Source organism: Aulostomus chinensis, chromosome 18 (assembly GCF_037954235.1).
Source record: "Aulostomus chinensis isolate RoL2024-O1b breed Wild chromosome 18, RoL_Achi_v1.0, whole genome shotgun sequence".
In the NCBI taxonomy this organism is placed as follows: Eukaryota; Metazoa; Chordata; class Actinopteri; order Syngnathiformes; family Aulostomidae; genus Aulostomus; species Aulostomus chinensis.
The window spans coordinates 23,087,645-23,099,217 of record NC_141337.1 but is presented as its reverse complement, the minus strand read 5'-3'; the positions used below and the strand labels follow the sequence as shown (position 1 = coordinate 23,099,217).

Sequence of the window (11,573 nt, the reverse complement as noted above, 5' to 3'; positions counted from 1 at the left end):
TGTACTATTAATGAGGAGGAGGGTGTTAGTCTTCTTTGAGCCTCCAAAAATACCTGGGTGAAGCGGGTTTATGTAAAAGCCCAGTTGTTTTGGAGAAGCAGTTTCATAACCAAGCTTTGATACACAAATCAAACATCTGAAGATACAGCAGGAGTGACAAGTTTAGTTCATAAAGCTGCATTTAAAACATCTACAGCTCAATTATGTTATGTATTTTGCTGCTTCGGTACTCTTCAAAGATTTGCTGAGATGTCTGTATCTGTGGCCAGAGAGGAGGAGAGGGAGCTACTGGCAGAGGGGGGCCAGTGGTTGGGGACTATTATTTGTGCTCTGTAAGTGATGGCAACGAGGGCTGGCAGCTTGGAAAGTAAGGACGAGAATAATCTTAGGGGATATTTATCTGTATCAGTGAGGATGAGCAAATAGCAAGTGACACAGCGCAGGAGGAGGGATTCTACACAAGGGTGGTTCAGAAGGAGCAGGAGATGCAGTTTGAGCCCCAAGTTGGACAGGAGAAAGTCTTTGGATAACACGGTCATCAAAGCTCTCCTCTGTCCTCATTGGCGGGCCGGTGAGGGAAGAGCTCTTTAGCTGTAGAGACATGGAGAAGGAGGTGATTGCCTGTGCATGACCGGTTGAGTGAGCACTGGCTGGCTGGGGCTCCTGTCTGTGAGGAGGCCAAGACAGTGGTGGTGAGGGATGTAATGGCAGTACCCACCCTGACAGCCCGGGGTCTGTCGCTGAGGAAACTGTGAATACAACAGATGAGGAGAGGTGGAAAATGGAGAGGATGGGGTTTGCTGACCATCTGATGGCGCTAAATGGCACTGAAAGCTGAGGTGGCTGAAGACAAGGCGGAAACCCAACTCTACAATACACAGGCTTGTGGAGTTTGGTTTAAATTCCATGGCAAAATTGCAAACAGGTTTTTTTTTTTTAAGTACTTTACTCAAATAATGTTAAAATAAATACAACATCCAGCCAGTTAAAAGCTAAGAAAACCCTTTTTCTTTTTCGTAGACTGAATGAACTTTGATGAGGAGGACTGAGTGAGACCGATAAAGTGCATTGATTATCGGTGCGTGGACACTACTTGAGAATATTTTCCATTGGCTTCATGTGTGGACAAGATTTCATGTTGCCAAGATTTTTTTTGTTGATTTTTGTTGTTGTTGTTGAAGCCCAGCCCTGGTCCTGGCGCATTATCGTGTGCAGTCTTCCAGCCACATGAGGGTACTCATTGAGCTGCGTCGTTAGAGCGCCCATGTGATTGGATTCTGCACCTCACTATGTTGCCTGTTCAGAGACTTTTATTTTCTCCTATAGAAATTATAAATCCCTCGTCTGCCTATTAGTTGATATCATATTTTGAAAGAGAGACAGTGAGAGGGAGCGGGTGAGAAACACCTGACATTTTGCTAGTTTAGTTTTTCTCTCTGTACACTGGTAAGTGGTTTAAAGCTTCTTGCTGTGTGAATATTTTGGCATATGATTACTGTCGGGCCCACAGCTAAGCAAGTGGGCGTTTGTGCTGTGAAGTGGCGAGATGAGGTGTGCACGCGTAGGTGTGGTGCTGACCATAGGACTGAAATGGAGCGAATGAGATCGATAAACAGAACAACAACTGGTTTCTTTGCCTGCTGCTTTTGTGGCTATCAATAGATGTTTCAGTCCTAATTCAATTTTCTCACAATTGTCGCATCTACAGACAAAAGACAAATGCCAGACAAGTAAAGGAGAGCAAGGAAGAGAGGAAGAGACAAAAACCTGATGGATTGCTTAAAAGTGAGGGTTCTGAAGAAAAACATCTACTGTTACAGGCTTCAGAGGACATAGGCTTGAGTCGAACTGAGCCTGGCCCCAATCGATTCAGCTTGGAGACCTCTATGTAGGTGGTGTGTGAGTTAGCGTACGTGTAGTGTACTGCATACTGCCTGTATTTTTTTGTGTTTGATTTTGCATAAGTGTGCAAAAAACCCCTGAAATGCTTACATATATAATTTTGTGTGTGTCTGTGTGTGTGTCTCATCTCTGCCATGCCTCGCTGTCTCTCACCTCTCCAGGAAAGCCCTGCCCGTTAAGGAGGTGCTCGGAGCCCTGGGAGTCTTCACTCCCAAAGAGGAGCCGGACCTCCTCCAGCCGGTAGCTATAACCCAGCGGCCCCCCCGAGATGTTCACCAGGTGAGCTTTGTCTGGCCGCAGAGACACGTGCTTCCCCGTGTTGTACATTGTTCCTCCCATCTACAGAAGAAGAGAAATCAGAGCAGTGAGCAGTATCTGCACAAATATTCATCATAAGCACACAGCTAATATAACAATATATTTTTAATGTCATTAATTTTACTAAAGTTGCATGAAAATTAATAATAATTGTTAGTTGTACATCAGCTAGGAATCTTTTCAAACTTAAGTTTTGTACTCCCATGAGAGAAAAGAGTAGTGAGCCACATGAAAGACTGCCTGTACAGCCACTTATCCGACCAGTGAAACCAGACTGAGTACCGGAAAGTCAAGAGAGAAATTGACCTGCCAGAGGATAAAAGAACTGGAGTCCATGTGCAGACATTTGAACAGGAGGTCTTCATGACGGCCTTGCAGCTCGATGTGATCGACATAAAGCTCCACTCAGGAGAACTGGTGGTTCTACTTCCTGGTATGTTTGTTGTTTGACTTGAAATGTCCAAAAGAGAGTGATCATACTGCATATCAGGGGGGGTATACTGCATATCAGAGTGATCATACTGCATATCAGGGGGGGTATACTGCATATCAGAGTGATCATACTGCATATCAGGGGGGGTATACTGCATATCAGAGTGATCATACTGCATATCAGGGGGGGTATACTGCATATCAGAGTGATCATACTGCATATCAGGGGGGGTATACTGCATATCAGGGGGGGTATACTGCATATCAGAGTGATCATACTGCATATCAGGGGGGTATACTGCATATCAGAGTGATCATACTGCATATCAGGGGGAGTATACTGCATATCAGAGTGATCATACTGCATATCAGAGGGAGTATACTGCATATCAGAGTGATCATACTGCATATCAGAGTGATCATACTGCATATCAGAGTGATCATACTGCATATCAGGGGGAGTATACTGCATATCAGAGGGAGTATACTGCATATCAGAGTGATCATACTGCATATCAGAGTGATCATACTGCATATCAGGGGGAGTATACTGCATATCAGAGTGATCATACTGCATATCAGAGGGCGTATACTGCATATCAGAGGGAGTATACTGCATATCAGAGTGATCATACTGCATATCAGAGGGCGTATACTGCATATCAGAGGGAGTATACTGAATATCTGAAGGAGAATACTGCATATCAGTAGCTCAACAGTCGTAAGTATTGGCAGAACTCAGACAGAGACAGGCAGAATAGATCTGATTGAGACAAGCTTTAATGACTGATGGAGAGAACACGGCTTGAAGAGGGACTGAGAGTCAAAGAAACACTCCAGGACAGAGAAAGATTTGGGTTTGGAGGAGTTCCAACACCACATTGTCACGGTTCGCAGCTCTCATCTCGGGTTTCCGTTTCCCCCTGAATGTATCACCTCTCACTCACTCAGCCAACCTCCTCTGCCAATCAAGTCCAATCACCTGCACCTGTTCCCACATTATATAAGTCTCCCTCTTCCTTTGTTCCCTAACACATTGTGAAGCACTCATGCCCAACTCTCCAGCAACGTCTCTCAGACAGCCTCCCCGGCCTCGACCCTGCCTGATTTCATTGACTCCCCTCTTGCCTCCGCCCTCAGTAACCACGTCTGCTTTGTCTTCCCCAGGACCGTTTCAGCTTTTGCCCGCCTGCCCGAAGCGAGGGGAGTTTTCATTTGTTCACCCTGTTTTGCCTACCCGCCAGCAGCAAGGACTGTTTCTGTTTGCCCCCTTTTGCCCACCATCCTGAAGTGAGGAGAGTTTCAGTTTGTTGCCCCGTTTTTTCCTGCCTAGCTACAGTGCAGTGTTTTTGGTTTTTCCCGTTTGTTGCCCCGGAGCCTTCCCCATAGCTCTGCGGCCAGAATAAAGGTCATTTCCAATTCACGCCTGTTTCTAGTGTGCTGCATTTGGGTCCATATAGCCCCCGTTTCACACATAGAAAAAGAAAAAAGAAAGTAAATGCACATTTTAAAGTGGAAAAGTAATTATTTCCAACTGGGCCTCAGCTGTAACAGGCCACTGCATAATACATGTAATCCAATGGCACAAAGGGTCAGAGTTTCTGACTGACCTCTGCTCTCAGTTTCTCTTGACAGAGACAATTCTCCATCAGTGGTTCTGCCATTGATAATGACCGTGGTAGGGGACGCTGAGCAGAAAGCTCTGCTTTCTCAAACCTCCCTCTCAGCTCAAACCCACCCTGCAAATCAGCTCTCAACAAGATAAACCACTACAAAACACAATTTGCTGCTGTTGTTGTGTGATATGATGTTAATATTTGCCAAATCACAGTCAGTGGTGACCTAAAATGTCCATTTATTAATAGATCCAGTGATGGAATATTTCAGACACATTTCCATGCCTAAAACTAGACATGAGGATACTAAATAATGCAACATTCAACCTCAAATATTCCAAACACAAACAGGAAGCCAAATACATGATCTGAAAGACAGCCTACTATATGTGCATATAAAGTTTAAGAAATGAAACTGACAAATGCCTAAAAGTTTTGTTTCTAGATTAACGAATCTTGATTAGGATGTTCCCATATGTGTCTCACATTTAAAAACAGCATTTTGAATTTAGATGTAGAAATTCCACCTTCCCAACGTTGAGAATCAATATGTCAACTATCAAATTCAATATTTCAAAGCTAGCCCCACCTAACTGATCACAAAAGTCAGCTTTGGATTCGAATTAAAACTCCAAGGTCTTCATTGCTCCAAATCTAAAGAGCATGTCACCCTCAAACTTCCACAGCAAATATGGAAGTTCCCAGTATAACAGATGCATATACTTCTTATGGTACTGCGACAAAAATAAAATCTCCCACAGCTAGAAAGCATTACTTTATGAATAGTGTATAAAACCATAAAATGTGAAGAAAAAAAAGCTATCAATGTAATGTTTGGTTGTTTTTGTTTTGTTTTTTTGCTTGTACAGTTCCACTTGTGATCACATAATGTAACACCCTACCAAGCCAATGACACAAATGCAGCAATCTCCTGATTTGGCTGCATCTTGTAACACAGATCACACCCAGTTCTGTATTTAATAAGGTCAAATTAGAACACTAAGTACTAATTTACAAGCACAAAGGCTATAATTTATCTGCTGGCCTTGCCAACCTGGCCTTGTAGCGGAGCAATTATTGTGATTGTGTGTATGCCTTTCAGTCCAAGAGATAAAACATGACTAATGAACTGCCACTTTCACCACAAACACTCACGTATACACACACACACACACACACACACACACACACACACACACACACACACACACACACGCGCGCACACACGCTGAATCTATTAGTTAAAATGTCAGCATGCTGCAGAACATTTAACATCTGTGGGAAGACAGTGGCTCGTCATACTTGGAGATCCTATCACATCTCTCTGTAGCATCTCTGCAGCAAATGTGAAGGTCACTCTGTCACAGAATTGAATGTGAAGTTAATGGCCTTTTCAGAGCAGCATAGTCACAAATTAACATGAGAGGCTGCAGATATTGTTGTTGATGGGCTTTGTGTAACTATGATTGGAAGCACCTCAAGGTGAAAGTTCAAAATGACAGAGGAAAGGTACAGATTAAGTATTTAAAGGTAAAGTCAGCAGTCTTTTCCTTAAAAAACAAAATATAGACTCACAGAAAACGAATCTGGCTCACGATGTGTGTGTTGGTGAATGTGTCTGTAGCGCCGCTGCCCTCTGCCCCGCACTTCAGTGTTTTTGTTTTGTTGAGACATGGAGACACGGATAGCACGTGTGCATAGGGAGTAACGGACTCATTCCAGTCGTGTTCCTGCCATCATTCACTACGCAACCTTCTCAGTGGCCTCATCAGAGACTCCCCAGCACTCCGTCCCTAAAATGAGAGTCTGGCTCCTTCCATTTTGTCCCTACTTCTTCCTGCATGTACCAGTCACATAAAAACAGTGAATTCCTCACCAGCGCGGTTGTCTGCTGCAACAGGAGGTTTGTTTTCTTCAGTTATGTTTTCATCTTCACCAGGTCATGAAATAAATCATCAAAAAGAACCTCTAATTGTCAGGAAAACAGAAACAGGTAAGAAAAAAACCCTATTCTGAGCAAAACTTGTATTTCACATGATCAAAAGTCAGACAGTTAGAGTGCCATGATAGTGCACTAGATATTAATTAGCTTTTGGGTTGGACTGAGACCAGGACAGCTACAAAGAAAGGCGAGCTCCATCAGGGGAACATGGTGATGGAGGCCCCTTGGCAGGTGCAGTCACAGGACCCTGCTTCATCCAATCTGTCTACGGTGTGACCTAAAGGTAAGAGCAGGCACGTGGCCCCAGGTTTGCTGGTTCAATTCCCAGCACTGGCAGGATGAATCTGGGTGGGGATGTTGATAAAGAGGCAGTGGCCCTGCCCTTATTACCACCACTCAAGGTGCCCATGAGCAAGACGTGTGTAGAACTAACACATTTTCAAAACAATTTTTCCTATTGTGCCGTCAACACAGGTGGGCAAAAGTGATCTGCAATGTATTGTCCAGTCCATACTTGAAGTTTTAGTTTGTAGTTTCACTGGACATAAACAATGACGAACACACAGTTGAGTGTGTTGCTTCGTCTGGTCTCGTCAGAACTCCTTCCAGTGCTCGCCTCCTCCTGTTTCCACATACACCCTTGTGCACCCGGTCACCACCACCCAGTCTCCACAATATGTGACGATAAAATAAATGTAATCTGCAATCTGACTTGCCAACAATAAAATACTATAAAATACTATTACTATTTTTTTCTTTTCAGAACTTTCAGTGGAATGGAAGCAATGATGTGGCTGATAAACTTCTGGGTTTCTTGCAGCTTTCAGACAATGATTTGTTTTTTTACAATAATGCCCCCCAGCCTGATGTAATCAGCAGTACACACTCTAGCTGTGAGGGGATATCGATATCAGCCAACAGCCAAATATGTTTTTTGGCAAGGTTTTATTTTGGCAATACAGTATGTGATACAATGGCTGTTATTAAGGAGACCACTAAATTGGGGTTTGCCTGTTTGTATGAATATGTGAATAAAAGGGAGAATTACAGTAAAAAATTGAATATTGAATAAATGCAAACTGTAAATTTACAAGTGACAAACAATTCTGCTTCTGACAGCAGGAGCCAAAACAGCCAGTCTGTTGTGCAACAGCGTCTGAGGAAAGTCACTTCCAAAGGGGCTCAAGCACCAGGAGCCATGAAGAAGGGCACCCCCCCACACACACACACACCATACTAGAGTGTGACAGATGGCCATGCTATGTTGTCTAGCTCAGCAGATGCACTAGAGCATTAATCATGAAACAAGACTCAGACTGAGGATTTAACTTGAACTACGGTTGTGCGCCTCCCTGTAAACAACCCAGATTAATTTCTCTCTCGAAGATCATCAGCAGTGCAGCCTTCAAAATAGTGGGGATGGACAACCATCCTGAAATACAGGCAGAGTCATGTCGGAACATGGACTGGCCCATCCACGACTTTTAGAATTAAAAATGGGAAACACTAAAACAAAGCATGCTAAAGTAGCCATCCATGGGGGGGGGGGGGGGGGCTGGAGCCTATCCCAGCTGACATTGGCCGAGAGGTGGGGTTCATGTTGCAGGGCCACCAGAAGCTCAGTATCATGGTCAAGGACACAGCCACCGGGGGAAGAGGGGATCGAACCAGCGACCCTTTGGTTGCGAGACAGCCACTCTACCTCCGAGCCGTGCCGCTCGTCATACCAAAGGATGTGATGTAGAGCAGATTTCATCAACAAGCTGGCTCTGGGCTGCCATGCTAACCACCAGTGTTGTTAAGTCTGCAGTGGAGAAAACATTCCAACAACCCCGCCCACCACACACACACACACACACACACACACACACACACACACACACACCCTTTTTGTTAGCTCTTTTCCTTTTTCCCTTCTTGGTTGTGAAGCGCATTGGATCCTTGTAATGCGCTATATAAGACTGATTTATTATTACTACTACTACTACCACACACACACACACACACACACACACACACACACACATCCTTTAACATCCAACATCGCCAAAACCACCACAAACACCATCTTACACTGTACTTGCATGTACACACAATGGAGGCCATTCCAAAGAACTGCGTACAGTATGAATATTTAGATCATGGATCTACACACAACACAGTCCTGTGAAAAACAAAGACTGCACCACTGAGGGTAACCTAAAAACACCACACTGGGAGTAGGAGAAGAGAAAGTTTAAGAGACACAGAGCCTCCCTGCAACCACCGTAACTCACTCTCACTAGTGGCTGCATACTGGCACTGTGCAGGGGAGAGACGCTGCAGCTCTGTGCTGTCAGTATATCAGCTGTCAGCCTCCTTCTTTTCATGCTGCAGGGGTTTTCAATGTTTTTGTGTTTCAGATACATGGTAAGTAGGCCGTCCTTTTTTCACTTCACCTTTATTTAATCAATCAAGTCTATTAAACATTTAACAAATTCTCAATTACTAGGATGGCGTGGCCAAAGTTGAGAGCGTCTTGAGGGAAGTAAAAGGGACTAAAACAGATCTGAAGACTGAAAGACAACAAATGTTACATAAAAGCTGTAGAGTCTAAAGGAGGCCCGGGCAGATGGCTCGCAGATGGCAGCATCAGGCAACATGACACAAGTAACAAGACAGACATGTACGATGACATAGAGACGGCAAATGGCACAGCGATGAATAACTAAACAACCAAGTCGTTGATTGCAAAACACCTCAAAAACAAAATGAAGACAGCGACAAACTCCCAAAATAAGTAAACAGGCAAGCAACAAGACCAAGAAATGAAAAGCAGCAGAAAAACAACTAAAAATGCTAACAAAAAGTGACTGACAGTCACAAGGTGAGTTCCTGTCCCTAATCGACTGTGTTCTTGCTTGCGTGTGGGATCTCGTCAGCAACTCTGTGATGCCGTTTGTGAGGACTTTTTTCTGCTCTTTTGTACGGGACAATGTTGTTTCAGCTTCTTCCCTCCTGTCATGGAGAAATGGCGTAGCCGCGATACTCACTGTAAACCGTGAGCTACTTCTGTCCTCGTGGACATAGACAGCCAGAGTTCTAACAGAGGGAATTCCAGCGGAGCTGATTAGGCTGGATAAAAGGACTAAAAGTCGGAAGAGGAAGAAGAGGGACACTCTGCTGAAGACTTAAACATTTCATCCTTGACCACAGCAGGCTACCTCCTCTTCCTACACTGCTCCTGCCTAACATGTAGTCTATTAGACAGATAAGCTGGAAGCATGGGTAATTTGTCATCCCACTTTTTCTGGGTTTGGTCTGGCCACCAGAGATTACCTGGAAAAGTCTGACCACAGGGAGGGAAGAGTTCCGTTACTGAAGTACAGAGAGCATGGCGGACTGAGAAGTTGAGTTGGTGGGTGCAGAAAAAAAACAAAAAACTAAAACCCACCATGATTCAAATGTGAAAAACCAAAACTGCTTAAATAAGATTATTAAGGTCTGCTACAAGAGTCCCACAAAAAGACCTGCGCGCTCTCTGGGAGCAGCCAGTTCTCCAGAAAGCAGAGGGGAAAAAAGTCAGCCTGAACACAACAAGCACATGAAATCCTTCGGTCCTTCTGCCATAAGGCTGCTGAGCGCCACCCTGCCTCGCCATGTGAATTGTTGTCTTTACATAGAGGCTGTCATGGTCTGACATTCGACCTGTAGAGGCGATGCTCTTTCTGACTTTGGCACGGCCGCTGCTGGTGGTTACCGTGTTTATGTATTCTGGATAGACCGTCACGATGAACTGGCCTTTGGAGACCGATAAACGTATTGTGTGTTGAAATCTGAAATGACACTGGGTCAGTGAACAGCTGCATGTCTCAGTGAGCATCTCCATCATAGAGCCCTTGAAAACTGACTTGGTGATGACGTTTTTCAGTTCTGCTGTTTTGTTTTGTTTTGTTTTTGATGAATAAATTACTCATTTTTAGTATGACGGGTGTGTACGGCTGGTGGGTGCCGAGTGATAGAAAACATCACGTTTCTTTAGTTGGAATGCAAATAATAACAAAGGTATACTTGACTTTTACCCCCCCCCCCCCATTTTTGGGCCAGTAGAAGTTCAGAGTTATCTAACACATAATGTATAAGCTTTATGTAATATTTTTAAGCAAAATCCTGCCACAGTACCTCGATGCTAGCTACTATCAACTCACTGCTCTCTGCTCCCGGTCTGTTCTACATGATTTTTTTAAACTTTCTCTTTTTTTTTTGGGTAGGTCGCTGCATAGTTTATTAAACAAGGTCATCATTCCAAACACATTCCCAGTCCCTCTCCTGAACGCAGCACAGTTTATTCTGACTGCGTGCGCTCACACAACTTCCCTCTCTGCCAGTTGCTTGTGCAACTTTGCAGGCATCTTGCACACTGATCCAAGGTAGCAGTATAATGAGGGGAAGTTGTTGTGCTAAATAACTGTTAAGGGATTCTTTTTTTCATATCATTTTACATGGACTTGGAGAGAGGGTCAAATCATGTGAATCATGAGGCTCAAGTCCAAATCACTGGTGTTTAAATGAGGTTGCAACTCTTTTATCTTGTTGAGTTTTTGGAGTTTTGGCAGAGTGCATGTGATACTACCAAGAACAAAATATAAACACATTTAAAATGTGCTGTCGCCCCCCCAAAAAAGAAATAGAGCAGGAGGGAAACTCTGGTGTGTATTTGCACACATGAAACTCCATGCATTTCAAATGAGCTTTGAGAGTGTTTGAGTAATCCACATATTTCATTAGCCCAGGTGACCTACATTCCCCTGTGGTTTGGATTAGCAGGGCCTGAGCTTCTGCTGTCACTCATCTGATCTCATATCGTTTTCATGGGAACTGCAGTGTACCACTGCGGCCGTGATTAGTGGTTGCTACTGTTCTCTTGGGGAATAGCACAGGCCTCATCGCGTGGCACTTTGTGGGCCTCATTACGCCAAAAGTCCTTTGGGAAATTGCAGGGATAAAACCTGAAGAGTTTATGGATTGGTTTTGTTTTCTCTTTGGGAGGTGTGATCCACACGCAGTTTTCAACCCCTGTTGATCTAAATGGTTCTAATATTGAGCAAGAAAACTACGAACCGCAACCCTGAAACGGCTGCCATCTAATCCTGCAGACATGGTAAAACATTTTAATCCCTTTTAAGTGCTGGGCTGTGACTTTTTAAACTGAAACAGACAACAGGAAACATAATGACCAAAGTTAAAAGTAAATTTGTAGCCTGCTATATTCAGCTACAGTCAGGTTTATTCCATTTATTCCTTTTATTTATCTTTCTTGCTGTTGACCATTGTCAGCTGAACACACAGACACTTCTGCCACACAGCTGTCATAACCCAGTGGG

General features: G+C 44.0%; 1 protein-coding gene across 2 annotated transcripts in view; it reads right to left on the bottom strand.

Moving 5' to 3' along the window:
• LOC147245791 (carbonic anhydrase-related protein 10-like) overlaps positions 1 to 11,573 on the bottom strand; it is a 40,366-nt gene that overhangs the window by 11,101 nt on the left and 17,692 nt on the right. For both annotated transcript variants that reach the window (XM_086184855.1, XM_086184856.1), the window contains exon 4: positions 2,056 to 2,241. In XM_086184855.1, coding sequence (XP_086040981.1) covers positions 2,056 to 2,241 — 186 coding nt within the window. The remainder of the gene's footprint in view (positions 1 to 2,055; positions 2,242 to 11,573) is intronic.